This window comes from Macaca fascicularis, chromosome 1 (assembly GCF_037993035.2).
Source record: "Macaca fascicularis isolate 582-1 chromosome 1, T2T-MFA8v1.1".
Taxonomy (NCBI): Eukaryota; Metazoa; Chordata; class Mammalia; order Primates; family Cercopithecidae; genus Macaca; species Macaca fascicularis.
This window is the reverse complement of record NC_088375.1, coordinates 150,136,597-150,156,380: the sequence shown is the minus strand read 5'-3', so window position 1 is coordinate 150,156,380 and position 19,784 is coordinate 150,136,597. Positions and strand designations below refer to the sequence as shown.

Here is a 19,784-nt window from a genome sequence, read left to right as displayed (position 1 = left end):
CAAATTACTGAAGCTAATCTTTGCTTCCTGATTTTGAGGTTTTTGGTTTTTTGTGGCCAGGTTGAGGGGAGCTCTTTTTTACCTCATTACATGGTGCTATAGTACTCCATTCAGGCACTGAAACAAAGTTAACCCTATAAGTAACTCATGCATGGAAACCTGTAGAACTTAACAGCCTCCTCCTGACCTTACAAGAATAAAGGTGTGCGGTTTACCTTTAATTCCCTAGCAGTCTTGCCAGATGTATGGCATAAAGTCATGTAAGAAGAGCAGGTGGAACAAACTGTACAAACTTAACCCCTTCAGGTGTTCAGAACAGATTAATATACTATGTATTTAATACCAATAATAATGCAAAAATATAACTTTCATACTAAGTTTTATTGTATGCTGCCGCCAGTGTATATAAAACAATTACCCTTGTGAAACAGAAATTCATGAAAATTCAGAGAGGTAGATGTTAAGGACTGACAAAAGTAGAAGTTTGTATATTATGGCACATGTGTTACAGGGATAAGCTTTTGTACAGGCTTCAAATGTAGCTCTCTGGAATATTCACTGGATCATAAGGAGTGGTTTGGGAAACCTAAGATAGAAAAAAAAAGGTGAGTTAGGGTAAAGTATCAAAGAATATAGTTTTTAATTTTTTTCATGAATAACCTAAGAGAAACAGGATGGGAAGTGCCTATGGTGCAGTAACCAGTAAAATCTTTCCCTTAATTTTCACAACCACTCTGATGTATAAGTCATTCCTGTTTTATAAACAGACTTACAGATTAACTTGCTAAGATTACTGCCAAAATACATTCTGTATATAATAAAAAAAGGTTAATAAAGCTCTCTTAAATCAAGAAAAATCCAAACATCCTTAGAAAAATGAGCAAAAGTATTTAGCAGGGCAGTTTGGCAGAGTCTAGTGAAGTAGAAGATGCAACCACACTTCTAGTTACCTAGATAAACCCAGACATAGAGAAACATGTACAAGGATATTGACTGTATTAGTATTTTAACCACAAAGAACTGAAACACCTAAGTATAACTCCATAAGAGCATGGATAAACGAAGGTTTCTACATATGATGGAATACAAAGCTATAAGTTATGCCTTATGTTTTCTAACCATAAAATATTTCAGTTAAAAGAGTATCAACTAAAAAATTTTTAAAATGAAAGAATATTAAATTTTAAAAAGTGCACTAAAAAATTAAAACATGAGCATACTAACTTTAGGATTATTGATATGGAAAGGTACAAAAGTGTTAATGAGACATTTTGTAACAAAAATGTTGAAGAGGCATAAACAGAATGCTATGAAAAATGTTTAATCCCACCTAAAATAGTAACAAACAAGACTTAGGGCTCAAGGAAAAAGCATTCTCATGCATTCTCATGTTTCTAGTGGAAGGCCAAAGTATTATATTGGCAGGGGATATCAAGTACAACATTGTAAAAATGTTAAATGTTCACTCCTTGACTAATTTTACTTCTAGAAATTTAATAGAGGTACTAAGTATATATATATATAGTTGTTCACCAAAATCTTCACCTCACTGTAACCTCAAATTTTGGAAACTTAAATATTCAATGAAGTATAATTCAATCACAGTACAACCATTAAAGATCTTGTTTACAAAGAATATTTAATGAAATAAGAAATTCATCATTTAAAAAAGGCAGAATGAAAAACAGCAAATACTGATCCTTAAATTTTTTTAGTTAAAACATTTTCATGGCACCCATAAAATGTTTCATACAAAAACTACCTTAATTTTACATGTGTTTCCTCACTGTCAATAAGCCTGTCGTCTTATCTGCATTTTTTGTGCATGCATGTGCTACTGATTAAGTTTTTAATCCTGTATTATTTCTTCTATTTTGTTGCGTGTAAAGAAGGAAAAATTTTAAAAGCTGGAATCTCAAAAAAAAAAAAGAAAAATTCCTCTTAAAAGGAAGTACAGGGCTGGGCACGGTGGCTCACGCCTGTAATCCCAGCATTTTGGGAGGCTGAGGCGGGCGGATCACCTGAGGTCAGGAGTTTGAGACCAGCCTGACCAACATGGAGAAACCTGTCTCTACTAAAAATACAAAAATCAGCTGGGTGTGGTGGTGTGCACCTGTAATCCTAGCTGAGGCAGGAGCACTTGAACCCGGGAGGCAGAGGTTGCAGTGAGCTGAGACTGCCCCATTGCACTCCAGCGATAAAACTGTATTTATACACATAACTCCAATGTAGATTCTTTACATTCATGCCACTCAGTGTAGGTCTAGTACTATCAGCATCAGTGTAAGTGCGCAGTTGTAAGAAATGCAAGTTGTAGGGACTCAGTTCAGACCTTCTGAATTCGAATTTGCATTTTAACAAATTGATTTGCATATATTCAAGCTTGAGAAGCAATGCTTTGTTGCCCAATTATTCTTCTCCTAGCCCAAATTGCTTCAGATCTTAATATCCACCAAGCTGTTTTCTTATACTGCTGGGATTAATAGACATTATTTTACCTTCTGGGTTCTTACCCCAGCCATATTTTTAAACTTGAGCCATTCATTTAAACACTTATCTGTAGATTCCTATGAACAAACTAATAAAACTATTAACAGCTGCCCAGTATTTTATTCAAATGAAAATAAACCACTCTGTAAAGTGAATACAAGAACTGAGGTTAAAAGAAATCATTAATAAACCATAAAAATATGAAACTTCCAAAAACTACCATGAAGAATTAATAGTACAAGAAACAAAGAATATTATAATAAACAAATATGAAAGTGAATTACTTCTTCATGTGCATTTTTGTGCACATGACACCTGTTTTCAAAGGGCTTTTTTTCCCCCGGTATTTCAAAAAACTTAAAACATCTTAACCAATCACTGTATTTACTGGAAACATGTACTTATACAGACTTCCTGGACACTACCAGGTCTACAAAGCTTAATTAAGGAGGGCACAACTATGTAACAAGGTATTTTAGGAAGCAGCTTCCTGGACTTTGGAGAGTCAGAATGTTAGTAAGGGGTGTGTGCCATATACAAAACCTTTTTTTACAAAGTACTATTAGTTTGCCTCTCATAGGTCAATATTGAGTACATTCCCTAACTAAAGTACTAAGAATTTATAAAATGCAGCACCCTTCAGTTACATTTTAAATGATCCAAAACCTTTTTTGTCACATCTCTTAGACTAACATACATTTGTACACATGGCATTTGATCTGGAAGGCACAAATTAATGTACTGAAGCATGCTTTAATAAAGCCAGCAGGGTCTTTAGTTTTTAATTCTCTGAAATTCAGTCCACTGTCTGTTTGCCACCAAGAACTCATATACTGCATTTCCTTCATGTTTTATCTTTAATCCAACAAATGAGAACAAAACATAAAGCCTGTTCTACCTCAGTCCAAACGCCTTTACCACACTGGCTTACTCAATTACATCTGATTTTCTCTTGTATTTCCAATTCCCAATCTTTGCTATACTGCTCTACAGCTGGGTTTAGTTAGAGCAATAACATCAGAGTTAATCCAAATCAGTTGGTAGTACTTTAAGTTATCCCCATAAACAATGCAGTTTTTTTAAAAACTGTCTATAAATATTTGCTAGGTACACAAAACTAGTACTTGGGGACTCTCAAGATGCATATGCCATTAGGCCAATGCTCTAAAAAGTGACAGATGGCTTGTTACAGCAGTGGGATTTTGTAGTAACTCTCCTATACCCTCTTTATGGTTATTAAATCCTCTATTTAACCTTCTTATAGTAAAATAGAAACGATTAGCCTTCATGACTGCTAAGTCAGCAAGTTTCATGAATCCTTACTTTCCTTGCAAAACAGAAAAATACTGGAAATGGAGGGCCAAAGGAAAGGGCATGGGATGATCTTTTAAGTGCTGCAAAGAAAGAGAAGACTAGTTATTCCTACAATGTGGGTTTTTGGTTTTAATTTAAGGAAACTTACCTTTGAAAGATTCATTTTACTACAAAAAGGAACAGACTTTCTGGGGCCTGAAGGGATTTGTACTTGAAGATACTCCAGTCAGCAGAGGGTCATGTTGGGCATTCTGCAGACAGAATTGTTTCAAGTCTGCAGCTGCCTGGGAAACCTATACATAACAAAGAGGGGAGGGAAGCGCCAGATGGTGAGAACATTTTAATGACGGTTTTCTCAATCTTTGGAAATACTGTACTTCCAATAAAACAGTACTTCTCTTGCTTCAAAAGAAGATACTATATAATAATTGAAGACTTAAGTCATATAGTGAGCTCTTTTTTTTTTTTTGAGATGGAGTCTCACTCTGTTGCCAGGCTGGAGTGCAGTGGTGCGATCTTGGCTCACTGCAACCTCCCCCTGCTGGATTCAAGCGATTCTCCTGCCTCAGCCTCCTGAGTAGCTGGGACTACAGGCACCTGCCACCACATCCAGCTAATTTTTGTATTTGTAGTGGAGACGGGGTTTCACCATGTTGGCCAGGATGGTCTCGATCTCTTGACCTTGTGATCTGCCCACATTGGCCTCCCAAAGTGCGAGATTACAGGCGTGAGCCACCGCACCCAGCCTAGTGAGCTCTTAATACTTAAAACCAATGCTTGTAAATAAGACTGATTTAAAGTATGTTTTCTTTTGTTTGGTTACTAGAAGCATCAGATGACTGAGTACAAACAGTAGAATTATGTTTATTTTTGCAAAGCACAGCACATCTTATTAATAATAGGCTGTTCAAGTGCAAACCTGAGGGAACTTAACATCTTGTTTCTTAAAAAAAATTAAAGGTTAAACAAAAAGCAATAACATTCTAGCAAACTATTATTTTGTCTTGAAAGCAGTATTACTGGAAAAATGCTACTGTGAATGAACATAATGTGGGATAGCACATAATTTAGAAACGCAAACACTATAAGAATGCATTCAGTATACTGATCCTCAAATTTATCAGACCCTTATACTGTTGCATTTAAACCAAAACAAATTAAAAGAGGCATGCATTCTTTCACTTAGACATCTACTATTTCTATATATTCTGCTAAGGTGATGTAGGATATAAACAAAATAACCATAAAGCCATAGAAGTTCCTTAAGTCCTGTTTGGGTGGCTCTGTATATGTATATTAACACTTAAATCATATTTAAGTCAATAGTTTCTTAAAGGCAGGCTGCTCAGAAAAACTGTTAAATTGATGTTTGCTATCAGCCTTTCAGTCACATGACACTGGGCAGAAATCTGTCACTGTCTAGTTTAATAACATTAAAATAGTTGATGGTACACAAATACCAAAACAATGAACTGAACCGTTCAGACGTGGAACATGAATAAAACATGCCCGAAATGCATCTAATATCTGAGGTCTTGAACTGAGATTTAAGAAGTGGGAGAAATACTCATTTATTTTATTCTCAGTCTTTACCGCAAGGAGGCTGGGAGCAGGTGTCCAGTCCATCCAGCTGGATATGTGACCTTAGGGAATTAATAGCATCACAAATGCTCTCTATACCAAGAACCCCTGCAGATTACAGCTGTACCTCCAACCTGATAAAATAATTCATCATCCTAAGATGAATCTAAACGCTTATCGAATCTATTTGTGTGTCTGGCTTATACAACAGTCCAGGGTAATGAGTTCCACAGGTTTAATAGCTCCTATGTAAAAGTATTTTTACAAATGACTAAACCCCCTCATCCCCTCCCTTCCAAAAGAAGTGTAGCTAAAGTAGGGGAACAGTGGTGTCCTTTTTCACCAAATATTGTAACAATGTTTAGTGTTTTCATTCCTATTAACCAGCAGGAAGCATAAAGAGTACCTGTTAATTTTCTATTTAAAGTGTAGGTGGGGTCCAATGTAACTCCCTTTCACAAGTTCCAAGCACCACTATGTGCTGCATATACTTACAGGCACTGAGAATACATAACAGCCAGAGAGAGCCCCGTTGTTAAGGAGCTGACAGTTAAGAGAAAATGACAGACAAGGTGCTCTGTAGTAAAATGAGTAATCGGTTAGATGGTGACTGGGTGCCCACCTAAGGGAAGGTGTCTGAGGTGACATTGAAGCTGAGATCTCAATGACAAGAGATCCAACCAAATAACCATCAGTGAGAAACAGCATTCCAAACAGGGAGGAAAGCTGAGACAAAGACTCTAAAACTGGAACAAGCTGCTAGCCCCCAAGGCACTGTAACAATCACCATCCAGGAGGTTGAAACCCTGTAATCCTGGCCTAATTATTAGTGCCCCTTTTCACTCTCAAAAATGTCCTGACCTACCTATGACACTTTGTCAAGCACTTACGATAAGTTCTATCAACTGTACTCAAACATAAAGGTTAAAAGATTGTACTAGTTTAAAAATCTCACAAAAAATCACGTAGCCCAGTCATTGATAAAACAGATACCCAATGTTAAACCACATTTAGCAACATGTCTAAAGAAAAGCTCATTAAAAAGTCCCAAAGGGGATGCTCCCCTTCTTGCTACAGCCTTAACATCAGGCAGTAACTCCAAAACCAAATCATTTCTGGTGCCTTTAATGATCCCGACCAGAACCAGAAGGCTACTGAAGATTTAGGTAGGATCGGTTTTGGGGGATCAGGGGAGCAGCAGCTAGGGTTTCCAAAGTAAAGTTCTTGGAGTATTTTAGTCTGAAGACCTCATGTCATTTTCTTTGGAGACTAAGTATGTACAATTTATTGCTTTCACTATCCCGCCCCATTTTTTCTTTCTTGGTCCATCCTATCTGTGATAAAGGCATACCTGAATGATATATAATGGTTAATAAATGATTTCGAATTTCAGAGCCAAATCCAGCCAAGACTCACTAGAAACCACTGTGATGAGGTAAGAATTGGGAGAGTAGAGAAATAGATTCCAAACTTCAGTGAGGTCTACAGCACTTCAAGGACTCTAAGTGAGGGGGATCCCACACCAAGACGAATGAGAATTTCTCTTCCCTTCTGAGTTGACCACAACTGAGTAAGCTAGGTCCCTCACATTTCTAGTTAACAAAGCTAAATGGGAGACCCTCTCTCAGGGGGATCCTACAACAAGACGAATGAGAATTTCCCTTCCCTTTTGAGGTGACCACGACTGAGTAAGCTAGGTCTCTGACATTTCCAGTTAAGAAAGCTTAGAGACCCTACCTCTCTCACTCCACAAAACATTTCAGGAAGTCATAAAGACTAGCCTGGTGAGTATAAAATCAAATCATCTTAGGAACTGGCTGCTTTTAACAGGGCACATGATTTACATTCTTGTTTCTTTTTTTTAACTGCAGAAGTGTTTCACATGTAGCCTGACCTATTGTACCAGAAAGAAGCCAATCCATTCAGGACTGTAAAAATCAGGAAATACTTAGAATAGCACTTGAATGTCAAGTTGTTCTATCAACACAGACAAAACGCTTTTTCTCCCAAAGTACCCCAAGACAAGGCCAATACTAACCAGACGCCAAAATAAGACCAATAATTACCCACAATAATTATTTTCTCGGGCATGCGGACCAGTCGATACCCCCAAGGTCAAATACAAGCAAACTGTGCCATAGGTATGAAATGCACGCTTTGTTCGAGGTTGTACGGGGCACTAACCGGAACTTCACACTCCAGGATCGTGTCGAAAAATGCTTCTTTAATCCATAGTTTAAGTTATGCAATAATTCGCTTAAAAGTATGTGTTCAATGGACAAGAGAAGTTGAAGGTAAGAATTTCATACTAAAGGAAGTAGGTTTGGGAAAGATAAAATGGGGGGAGAAAAGTCTGCTCTGAATCAAAAGTCGGAAAATACCCTGTCCGATGAGAAACAGGAGGCTGGCGAAGTGGGAAAGGAAGGGTGCGGACGGCGCGCGGAGGCGCAGCTGTTGGCGAGACCAGCCGAGAAGGCGGCCAAGGGAGGTAGAGAGGGAGGAGGACCGGAATGTGGGCCACGGTTCAGCCCAGGGGCCAGCCCTCCTCGGAAAGTCCTGGGGCGGAAGGGCGAACTAATCGTCCCCCCAAAACACAGCCTAGACCCACGCGGCGCCTTCTCTAAAGCTGGCCGCTCCCCGATCGCCGCCGCCGAGCGCGCGTCTTCTCCAGGGGAAGCGAGGGCCGGCGCGTGTCCCGCCCGCCCCCGCCAGCTGGGCCGCCGGATCCCACCCGCCGCTGCTGCCGCAGCCGCCGCCGCCTTCCTCCCGCCTCGGCCGCCCGCCCTCGCTCACTTTGACGCGGTTGAGCCCGGCCTCCAGCCGGAGCTGTTGAACCACTTTCTTCATAGCGGCAACGCTGGAGGAGCCAGACATGGTGCACTCGACAGCCAGGCCGATTCGTGGGTCGGTGGGTCGTGGGCCGTGGGTCGGAGGGGCCAGACAACTAAGCAGCGCGCGGCGGGGGCGGGGCTCCGAACTTTGTCTCTAAGTTTCCGGTTTTGTGCTCTGCGGCTCCACCCTCGATGCGCATGCGCGCCTTTCCCACCCTCTGTTCCGGCTACTCAACAGGCCAGGAGCGCGAGCCTGGTGGAGGGGGAGGAGAAGGGGCGGAGCAGTCGGTGGGCGCGTCTGCTCGGGAAGCGAGCGCGACTGGACTCTTAAGTTCCCCTTTCCTCTGCAGAGGGACCGATTAGGGAGAGGTAAGGAGACAGCTCATCGTTAGCCGCTAAGACCTAAGAGGGGGTCTGAAGAGGGCCAGTGAGGGAAGTCAGAGCTGTGGGAGTTTCTAAAAGGTCCGGCGGCGGGTGACCAGGAGGTCTCAGTTTTCCTCCCAGAGTTTGTGGGAGGGGTTGAGGGAAGTGAGGGGAGATGCCCGCCGAAGCGTAGGAGCTACTGTGCACCCGGCGTGAGTCACCCGCACACCCCCGCCCCGTACAGGCGTGTCTCTCTGTGATCCTAGTTTGGCCAACAGGCATTCTCAGTTCCACCCCCAACCCCCAGTCCGGCAGACACGAGGCGGAGGGAAGGCGCGGAGGTCGCTGTCGCCTACCCAGCGGAGCCGGGCGGGCGGGGAACAGGGGCGCTGATTCGCTGGAGAAAGGACCTTCTCGAGGTTTGACTTGACTGGCTTCTTAGCTCTTGAATCGGTTTTTCTGAAGGAGATTGTGAAGAAGCCAGGGTGCTGGCTGAAGATTACACCTGTCTACTCTGTTACCCATTTACTCTGGAGAATTAACACTTATTGTACTTTTTAAAATAAAACGTGTTTTGGTGTTTCCGGAAAGTTTGTTTTTTAGTATTTCCGTTGTAGTTTATTACCTCTTGCTTGAAATTGAGTCCCAAAGGAGTTTTTAGGAGAGAGGGTAGAATCTAACCAAACAAAATAGGCTCAGCCAGCCAGTCAGTACGTCTTTCTTTCATCCATGGAAATGTGTGTGTGATGTCACAGCACTAAGGGCAGATGTTTCCTATTTCTTTTGGGGTAGTCAGTCTCCGAATGCGCTGATGTTTTCCATTAATGTGAATAATTTCATCATTAATAGATTTCAAATTTTTTATTAGAGAAGCATGTGTAATTGTTCTGGTCAACAAAATCTAAATTACTTGCTCAACAGTTTATATCAGTTCGCAAAAATGTACATCGTAAGTTTAGCATCTTACTTAATTCGTACGGATGTAATTAATGATTGGGGTTAAAACCAGGGTTTGAATTCTGGCTCTGCTACTTATGGTATTCTTGGGCAAGCTACTTAAATTACTGAGGCTTTATTTCCTTATTTCAAAATAAATTATAAAGCTTCGTAGAGTTGTTTTTCAGAATGAAATGACATTATATATAAAAAGAATATGAAAGCTATCAATAAATATTGTCTTTTCCCAAAAGGGATTATAATTATTTTACCTTTGGTGCTTTGTTGATTGTGTAATGCTAAAACGTCATTCACACTTTACAGGTTTGTAAGATTAAACACAAGTATCTTTATTAAAGAATGATCTATTGTACAGTAGTTGTAAAATATATCACTGAACTCTTAGAACCGCGGAATGTTAATGCTGGAAGAGATTTTAGGGAATATATGGTCCAATAATTACTTCTGTGAGGGAGACTGTTGAGGAATAAACAGTATTTTAGGCCGAAACAGTTTCAGAAAATAAAAAAATTACTGCTTTTTTATTAACTGCTGCATTGGGAAACCGCAGACTGGACTGCTGTCTCAAACACTAGATATTATTGTTTGTAGCGTGTGTTTAAAGATTCTATTTAGGATACAAAAGAAAAAAAAACCATTGAGGCTGGGTGCGGTGGCTCACGCCTGTAATCCCAGCACTTTAGCAGGCCAAGGCAGGCGGATCACGAGGTGGAGATTGAGACCATCCTGGCCAACGTGGTGAAACCAAGTCTCTACTAAAAACTACTAAAATTAGCCGGGCGTGGTGACACACGCCTGTAGTCCCAGCTACCCAGGAGGCTTGATGCAGGAGAATCACTTGAACCTGGGAGGCAGAGGTTGCAGTGAGCTGAGATGGCGCCACTGCACTCCAGCCTGGGGACAGAGCGAGACTCCATCTCAAAAAAAAAAAAAAAAAAAAAGAAAAAGAAACCGTTGAGATAACTTTAAGTTCCGTTGCATCTGAAGTGATTACCAGTAAATATAGTTTAAGAACTATCTGTATCTCTTAAATTTTTGTTTAGGAAATGTCCTTTGACCTTCCACAATGATCTAAAACATTTCAAACATGTTTCCAACTGTACAGACATAGATGCTCACCCTTCAGTTGGTTGAAGACTGGCCTGTTGTAAAAACAATTTGTCACCAAGAGGATTCTTGTAGCAATATATGGCAAGAAAAGACAACCAAGTAATCTGTCACTTTATGTTTTGTCAGCAGAGCACTGTCAATTTAAATTTACCTGAGATCTTCACCTTATTCAATTAATACCCTAAGTTCTTTAGTTCACTAGGTCTAAATTCAGAATTTGAATAAATAAGATTCACATGCCTTACTTTGTAGTTTAACTAAAAACTGAATCTCTTCAAAGGGGGATTTCACAATTCTGACTTCTTTCTCAAAGAATGAGCTTATACTGTTTTTATAATGGCTAAGGAAATTGAAGTTTGGAGAAGAAAATATATACAGTAGCTGCAGATAAAATACTTAGGAATTAACCAAGGAAGTTAAAGATCTCTACAATGAAAACCATAAATACTCCGTGTTCATGTATTGGAAGATTCAGTATAGTTAAAATGTCTCTAATACCCAAAGCAATCTGCAGATTCAATGCAATCTCTATCAAAATACCCATGACATTCTTCGCAGAAGTATTTTTAAAAATCCTAAAACTTACACAGAACCATAAAAGACCCAGAGTCACCAAAGTTACCCTGAGCAAAAAATAAAAATGGAGGAATCATGTTACCTGACCTCAAATTATGCAACAGAGCTATAGTAACCAAAACAGCATGGTAACTGGCATAAAAACAGACACACAGACCAGTAGAACAGACTAGAGAACCCAGAAACAAATTCATTCACCTGCAGTGAACTCGTTTTTTACAAAGGTGCCAAGAATATACATTGGAGAAAGGACAGTCCCTTCAATAAATGGTGCTGGGAAAACTGAATATCCATATTAGAAGAATGAAACTGGATCTCTCTCCTCATATACCAAAATCAAATCAAAATGGGTTAAAGACTTAAATCTAAGACCTCAAACTATGAAACTACTATAAGAAAACATTGGGGGTGGGGCATGGTGGCTCACACCTGTAATCCCAGCACTTTGGGAGGCCGAGGCGGGTGGATCACCTGAGGTCAGGAGTTTCAGGCCAGCCTGACCAACATGTAGTGAAACCTTGTCTCTAGTAAGAATACAAAAATTAGCTGGGCATAGTGGCACACACCTGTAGTCGCAGCTACTTGGGAAGCTGAGGCAAGAGAATCACTTGAATCAGGGAGGCAGAGATTGCAGTAAGCTGAGATCATGCCATTGCACTCCAGCCTGGGCAACAGAGTGAGACTCCAGCTCTCAAAAAGGGAAAAGAAAACATTGGAGAAACTTTCCAGTACATTGGATTGGGTAAAGATTTTTTTAATAATGCCCTACAAGCACAGGCAACCAAAGCAAAAATGAACAAATGGGATTACATCAAGTTAAAAACCTGCACAGGACCAGGCATGGTGGCTTACGCTTGTAATCCCAGCACTTTGAGAGGCTGAAACAGGTGGATTGCTTGAACCCAGGAGTTTGATAACAGCCTGGGCAACATGGCAAAGCCAAAACCCCATCTTTACAAAAATACAAAAAGTAGCTGGGCATGGTGGCATGTACCTGTGATCCCAGCTACTTGGTGACCCACAGAGGTCAAGGCTGCAGTGAGCTGTGATCATGCCGCTGCATTCCAGCATGGGCAACAGAGAAGCCCTGTCTCAAAAAAATAAAAAATAAAAATGAAAACCTTCTGCACTACAAAGGAAACAATCAGCAAAGTGAAGAGATAAGTCACAGAATGGGAAGAAATATTTGCAAACTATTCATCTGGTAAAGGATTTATAACGAGAATATATAAGGAGCTCAACTATATAGGAAAAAAAATCTAATAATCCACTTTAAAAATGGGCAAAAATGCTGAATAAACACTTTTTCAAAAGAAGACTTACAAATGGCAAACAGGTATATGAAAAGGTGTTCCAACATCACTGATCATCAGGAGAAATGCAAATCAAAACTACGATGAGATATCATCTCTCCTCAAAGTGGCTTTTAAGCAAAAGATAGACAATAACGAATGCTGGTGAGGATGTGGAGAAAAGGGAACCCTTGTACACTGTTGGTGAGAATGTAAATTAGTACCACCACTATGGAGACCAACTTGAAGGTTTCTCAAAAAAACTAAAAATAGAGCTTCAGTATGTCCCAGGAATCCCACCGCTAGCTATAGACCCAAAAGAAAAGAAACCAGTATATCGAGGTATCTGCACTCCCTTGTTTACTGCAGCACTATTCACAATAGCCAAGATTTAAAAGCAGCCTAAGCGTCTATCAACAGATGAATGAGTAAACAAAATGTGGTACAAATAAACAATGGAGTACCATTCTGCCATAAAAAAGAATGAAATTATCTCATTTGCAACCACATGGATAGAACTGGAGGTCATTATGTTAAGTGAAAAAACCAGGTGCAGGAACACAAACTTCACATGTTCTCACTTATTTGGCAGTAAAAAATAAAACAATTGAACTCATGGAGATAGTAGAATGATGGTTACCAGAGGCTGGGAAGAGTAGTAGGGTGGGAACTGGGGATGGTTAATGGGTACAGAAATATTAAGTTAGATAAAGTTAATAAAATCTAGTATTTGATAGCACAAAAGGGTGATTATAGTCAACAATAATTAAACATTTTAAAATAAGAGTATAATTTGATTTTTTGTAACACAAAGAAAGGATAAATGCTTGAGGTCATGGATACCCTATTTACCCTGATGTGATTTTCACACGTTGTATGCCTGTATCAAAATATTTCATGTACCCATAAATATATACACCTACTACATGCCCACAAAAATTACAAAGTAAAAGAAACCTAACTCTGTAATTCCTTTTCCAACATAGATTCTAACCCTATATCATTCTGTTACTCTCTGGGAGACCCTGCCCCACTCTAAAATGTCTTTATATATCCTGAGAAGGTTTCAAATCAAGACAAGTATGCCATTTTGTCTACATTAGGACCTGTCTAGAAAACAAACCTCATTCCTCAATTGGTTCCACAAGTCTAACTACTATAAATGCTTGTGGATTCTGGAGTGCCCTCAGGCATTTCAGGCTTTTTCTCTTTTTTCTTTTTTTGAGATGGAGTTTTGCTGTTGTTGCCCAGGCTAGAGTGCAATGGCGTGATCTCAGCTCACCGCAACCTCTGCCTCCTGGGTTCAAGCAAGTTTCCTACCTCAGCCTCCCCAGTAGCTGGGATTACAGGCATGCGCCACTATGCCCGACTAATTTTGTGTTTTTACCAGAGACAGAGTTCACCATGTGGGTCAGGCTGGTCTCAAACTCCTGACCTCAGGTGATCCACCCGCGTCAGCCTCCCAAAGTGCTGGGATTATAGGCGTGAGCGACCGCACCCGGCCTCATTTCAGGCATTTTAATCTATTTACCTAAGACAGGTTACCCTTTAAATTGATTAGAATTTTATTTACAGCTTAACCAGGAACCAAATAAAGCAGAACTCCCAGGACATACACATAACCTGAATCTATCCTGATCAGATAGACTTCATGCCTTGGTGATTTAAGAATCAGGAATTATGTGAAAAAATACTCCCATCATCTGTCATAAAGTTAACTGTATTCTGATTTTTTTATTCCAGAATGTAAGTTTCCCTTTCACTTGTTGCATTCCCTGAGCAATCAAGTAATCAAAACATTTTAGAGCTGCAAAGGATTTTGAAGAGTTCAAGTCACTTACCACTAAGCAACTGACACTTGGACCAGTGAATGGTTTTATAGGTTATAAGGGACCAGAAATCTGCTTTTCTGGCTCCCAATCAATCTGATTACCTTGTGTGAGATTCTACTTTATTGATATATTTAAACATAGCCCATATCAGCATTTAGGATTTTCTAAAGTACATCGAGCAATCTTTGTATGCTGTATTATCAAATCAAACAGGAAATAAAAATTACTAGAATCCTTATTTCTAGAAACTGAATAAGTATCAGAAGTCCTTAAGCTTGATTTTCAGCTCTGCTACTGACACTGAAAATCATTTTGGAAAAGTGCAGAGAAAACATGATGGGTAGATATTTTGAAAGGAGGGACTAGATCAGAGATGGCAGATAGGTTATACATCCACCAAGAGTTACTCCTTCTCAAACCTATAGTTGACTGTGGTAATTCGATTCTGTACTATTTCCTACTGAGATGTAGCCTTGGGATCCTACTTAGTAATTCACTTCTAGATAGTCAGTACCAGTTGATGGGAATTAGCATGCAAGATAAAATTGATTTTCCATTCCTGGCAGTAGAGTTGTAAAGCAAAATTATGCTGTAAATGAAAGATTAGACAGGAACTTAATAGTCACTTTATTTTTGGTTATTGAGATATCAGTCTCATTTGAATTGTTGGCATCGTTTTGTTCATTAGCTAATTAGTAACAGGTAAAAAATGTGAAAATCCTACATATTATATGTTAGGATTTAGTATATGATTTGGTTAGGATCAACTACAAATTCTAAGCATGCCTAAAGTTTTTTTTGTTTTGTTTTTTTGTTACAGAGTTTCGCTCTTGTTGCCCAGGCTAGAGTGCAATGGTGCAATCTCGGCTCACGCAACCTCTGCCTCCCGGGTTCAAGTGATTCTCCTGCCTCAGTTTCTGGAGTAGCTGAGATTACAGACATGCGCCACCACGCTCAGCTAATTTTGTATTTTTAGTAGAGATGGGGTTTCTCCATGTTGGTCAGGCTGGTCTCGAACTCCCGACCACAGGTGATCTGCCTGCCTCGGCCTCCCAAAGTACTGGGATTACAGGCGTGAGCCACTGCGCCAGTCAAGCATGCCTAAAGTTTTAATTAGCCTCTCGTAGTTTCAATAGCAAAGGCTTACTCAAGTTAGCACAAGCAATGAGGAGATTATGGTAAAGATCAACGTAGAGCAGCAGTGGAGGCACATATCCCTTGTAAATCCCAAAACAGAAACTGTCACGCTAATAAGCCAAACTGGAAGTAGATCCAAGGCTAGATACTTCAGCCCTAAGACTTCTTGATTCCTCTCTAGTGCTTAGTTATAAACATGAATCAGCTATGTTACTTCCTCAGTTTGCTTCTCACTACCAGTTAACTTAGTCATTTTTTCTATGCTTTATCTTTTTTTATCTCTTTATAGATAAGTATAGCTTTCCCGTAACATAGGCTTGCCTCATGGCTATGATGCTATGATACTGCCTCATGACTTTTCTGTATTCTTTTTTTTTTTTTTTTTGAGATGGAGTCACTCTGTCCCCCAGGTTAGAGTGCAATAGCACGATCTTGGCTCACTGCAACCTCCCCTGGTTCAAGCAATTCCCCTGCCTCAGCCTCTGGAGTAGGTGGGATTACAGGCGCATGCCACCACACCCAGCTAATTTTTTTTTTTTTTTTTTTTTTTTTTTTGTATTTTTAGTAGAGACGGGGTTTCACCATGTTGGCCAGACTGGTCTCAAACTCCTGACCTCAGGCAATCCGCCCCTCTCGGCCTCCCAAAGTGCTGGGATTATAGGCATGAGCCACGGCACCCGGCTCTCTTTTCTATATTCTTGTTAGTAATGTCTACTAACGCTTGAATCTTGAGCTCTTTTCCCAGGTCTAATTCCCAAGGGCTCATCTTTTTACATCAGAACATTTTGTTTGTTTCTGGTCAGCCCAGGATTTGGTCTCTAGCATTGGTCGCATCAGAAATGATAAAGGGAGTTCTTAAAATCCCAAACATGGCTTCTTTGCCATTACTTTAGAAGGGATACTATAGGTTGAGTATCCCTTATCCAAAACGTTTGGTGTCAGAAATGTTTCAGATTTCAGATTTTTTCAAATTTTGGGGTATTTGCATTATATCGGTTAAACAATCCTAATCCAAAATCCAAAATGCTCCAATGAGCATTTCTTTGGAGCATCATGTCAGCATTCAAAAAGTTTCAGATTTTTGAGCATTCCAGATTTCAGATTTTAAAATTACGGATACTCAACCTGTATAGTGGGGTCCTGTATAGGTTTACCTCAGGACAACAATAAAGCAGGTCTTGACTGATCTATCTTGAGTTTGTTTAATTAAAAATTTGTTCTGGGATGGGCACATTGGTGGCTCATGCCCGTAATCCCAGCACTTCCGGAGGCCGAGACGGGCAGATCACTTGAGGTCAGGAGTTCGAGACCTGCCTGGCCAACATGGTGAAAACCTGTCTCTATTAAAAATACAAAAATTAACTGGAAGTGGTGGCACACGACTGTCATCTCAGCTACTTGGGAGGCTAAGGCAGGAGAATCACTTGAACCTGGGAGGCAGAGGCTGCAGTGAGCCAAGAGTGTGCCACTGCACTCCAGCCTGGGTGATACAGGGAGACTCTGTCTCATAAAAAAAGAAAAAAAAAATTGTTCTGAATTAAAATATCAAATTTTAATATGTAACAAATTAAAACTTTTAGCCTACTAACTTGCATACCAATGAATCAATGAATGTCCTTATGCTATAATTATTATAGATTATTAACTAATTATTATCTAATAATGAAGTGACCATATATGTATCTGAGTCATCTTTCACTTAGGTTCATAATAGAGGCTAATATTAATACAGTGGCATACAGAGTTTTTGTACAGATATATAAATACTTTCTTAAAGTACTAATGTGTACTTAAAATAGCGTTTGACATGGTCAAAATGATAAATCACATTCTAAGTTTTAATTATTATAAGAAATATGGAAAGTAATATGTAAAACTAATTTAAGGAGATGCTATATTTCAGGAGATAATCTTTTAATTTTGATACCATTAAAACAATTAGTGGTACTTGTTAGGGTTTTGTAGAGCTACGATCAGTACCAGATCAGAGGAATTTTAAGTTTTGTTGGAGATAAATCCTTATTTTAACATAAATCGAGGAAGAGCAATGCTTTGAAATCTAGAAAAGCTTCAGCTCTTGTGTTGATATGATTATTGTATCCTTAAGGATTATCCTGCTTTGATAATTCCTTTTAGAGTAATAATTCAGCTACCTTATTTTTTATTTTTTCTTATATACATTATGTTTTTTTAATTGTATCATATTCTTGTAAACTGCCATAAATCCTGAGGAAAAACACAGGGAATAATACACAAATGAAGCCTGATATATTTAAAGACTGGCATTTTCACCTGGAATGATTGTTCATGTTTTTTATTATTGAGGCATCAAAACCCAGGAAGAAATGTATATGGTAAAACAGTTTTCATCATTCTATAGCCATTTTAACTAGCCCAGAGGCTAATTAAAACTTTAGGCATGCTTAGAATTTGTCATTGATCCTAACCAAGTATCATAAATTCTGTCTTTCTACTTCCAAATGTGTATTTCTACTTCATGTAAAATGCTATCTATTTAACCTTAATTTTTGACCAAGAAAAGATGAATTATTTAGAATCGTATTTAGAATGTCCTGGTCACAAGTCCATTATAGTGTAATTTGTCACGTTACTTAGTTGTATAGATTTATACTCATTTCATTGCACAGTCCTATTTACTATTAATATGTCCTTTTGAGTTAGAATAATAAAGATTATATATATTTCTAAGTTTTCATTTTTAGTTTATTTAATGTTTTTGTGTTTTCCTTTTTATTTCTTGAACAAATCAGAGACCAGAAATGAGTGGAATGCTATCTTAAGCCAAAAAACTATTACAATTTTTATTTAATACTACTTAAATGAAGAAAGATAAAAAAAGAAACAAAATTCAAATTGATAATTATCCCATTCAGACATTAGTAAATATGTCGCTCAATCCAAGTCGACCTTCCTCATCAGAGGTAAGAAAATCTTTTTATACTAAAATATAAGAAAGACCTGCTTATCATTGTTTTTGAAAAGTTTTATAAAAGCAAAAACATAAATTATATAAAGTATTAGATATTGACTCCACCATGATGCCAACTTCATATATCCCATTGCCTGGTTACACTTCTCGTGTCGCTAGCTCACTTCCTCTACCCCAACCAGATTGGGATCCCCAATGCATTGATTCTATCACCTTTTTTACTATTTCTCAATTGTATGATTGAAGGTGGTACCCTCCATATCTAGCTTAAGTTCCATAGAGCAGTCATGATCACTCCTTTGCACATACTTTTGACTCCTTGCCCCTCTGTCACTTCATTGTGCTGCTTGGCAAAACAACAAACATGGTTAATGCATTTCTCCACCTGTTCTGTACCTACACCTGAGCAGCTGAACATGGCTAGACAAAAAAAATGTATACCATCATAAGTACCATTCTCACTTTAAATTCATGACCATGAATTTCAAATGGAATCTTTTCTGGTGGGCAGTCTTGCTGTCTGCGACTCATTAATTCACTCTTTCACTCTTCTGAACAAGTATGTCATACCATCTCAGACCCCCAATACCTTCTCTCTATTTTCTCTTAAACCAAGTGCAATCAAGATTTCATCTCAATTATTCCACCAAAACTGTTCTCATTAAATTCACCCTTTCATTACTAAATCTGTTGGTTAATTCTTATCCTAAACATTCTTGATCTATATGTGCACAATAGCTGACACCATTAATCACTTTCTCTTCCTTGACATAGGCTTCACTAGGCTTCTAGCATACATATTATGTTTGTTTTCTTCTTACCTCCCTGGTTGTTCAATCTCAGTCATCTTTACTGGGTCTTCATCTTCTTCCTGACCTCTTAATTTGTGAATACATCAGAGTTCAGCTCTTTTATGTTTGTTTTCTTCTTACCTCCCTGGTTGTTCATTCTCAGTCATCTTTACTGGGCCTTCTTCTTCTTACTGACCTCTTAATTTTGGAATACATCAGGGTTCAGCTCTTTGTTCTCTTCTCTGCCTACACTCATTCCTTGGTGATCTCATCTAGTCTAATAGATTTAAATACCAATTTTATGCCAAGGATTTCCAAATTTATAGCCTTATCTCAGTCCTCTTTCCCAAATTCCAGATTCATATAGGCCTATATTCAACTGACTAACTGACATCTCCACTTGGATGGCCAATAGATATCTCATCTTAATATGTCTGAAACTGGATTTTTTTTCCCTTCCCTAAAACTTGCACTACCCATGACTTTTGCCATTTCAGATACTGAAAGGTCAAATCTCTCCTTTCAGTATCTGAGGCCAAATGCCTTGGAGTCATACTTGA

The 19,784-nt window shown here is 39.0% G+C and overlaps 2 protein-coding genes across 6 annotated transcripts in view; one reads left to right on the top strand and one right to left on the bottom strand.

Moving 5' to 3' along the window:
* Positions 1 to 362: 362 nt before the first annotated feature.
* GNG5 (G protein subunit gamma 5) lies at positions 363 to 8,372 on the bottom strand. Its single transcript, XM_045368178.2, has 3 exons — positions 8,179 to 8,372; positions 3,953 to 4,097; positions 363 to 586 (listed from the first exon to the last, which is right to left on the bottom strand). The coding sequence occupies exons 1-2, from the start codon at positions 8,257 to 8,259 to the stop codon at positions 3,972 to 3,974; spliced, it is 207 nt and encodes a 68-aa protein (XP_045224113.1). The 5' UTR covers positions 8,260 to 8,372; the 3' UTR covers positions 363 to 586; positions 3,953 to 3,971.
* Positions 8,373 to 8,436: 64 nt separating this feature from the next.
* The window catches only part of SPATA1 (spermatogenesis associated 1), a 59,995-nt gene continuing 48,647 nt past the window's right edge, over positions 8,437 to 19,784 (top strand). For all 5 annotated transcript variants that reach the window (XR_012418244.1, XM_074002970.1, XM_005542881.5 and 2 more), the window contains exons 1-2: positions 8,437 to 8,585; positions 18,255 to 18,425. Coding sequence is in view for 2 of the 5 variants with exons in the window: in XM_005542881.5 (XP_005542938.2) it covers positions 18,324 to 18,425 (102 nt within the window). In the remaining 3 variants the exon portion in view is untranslated. The remainder of the gene's footprint in view (positions 8,586 to 18,254; positions 18,426 to 19,784) is intronic.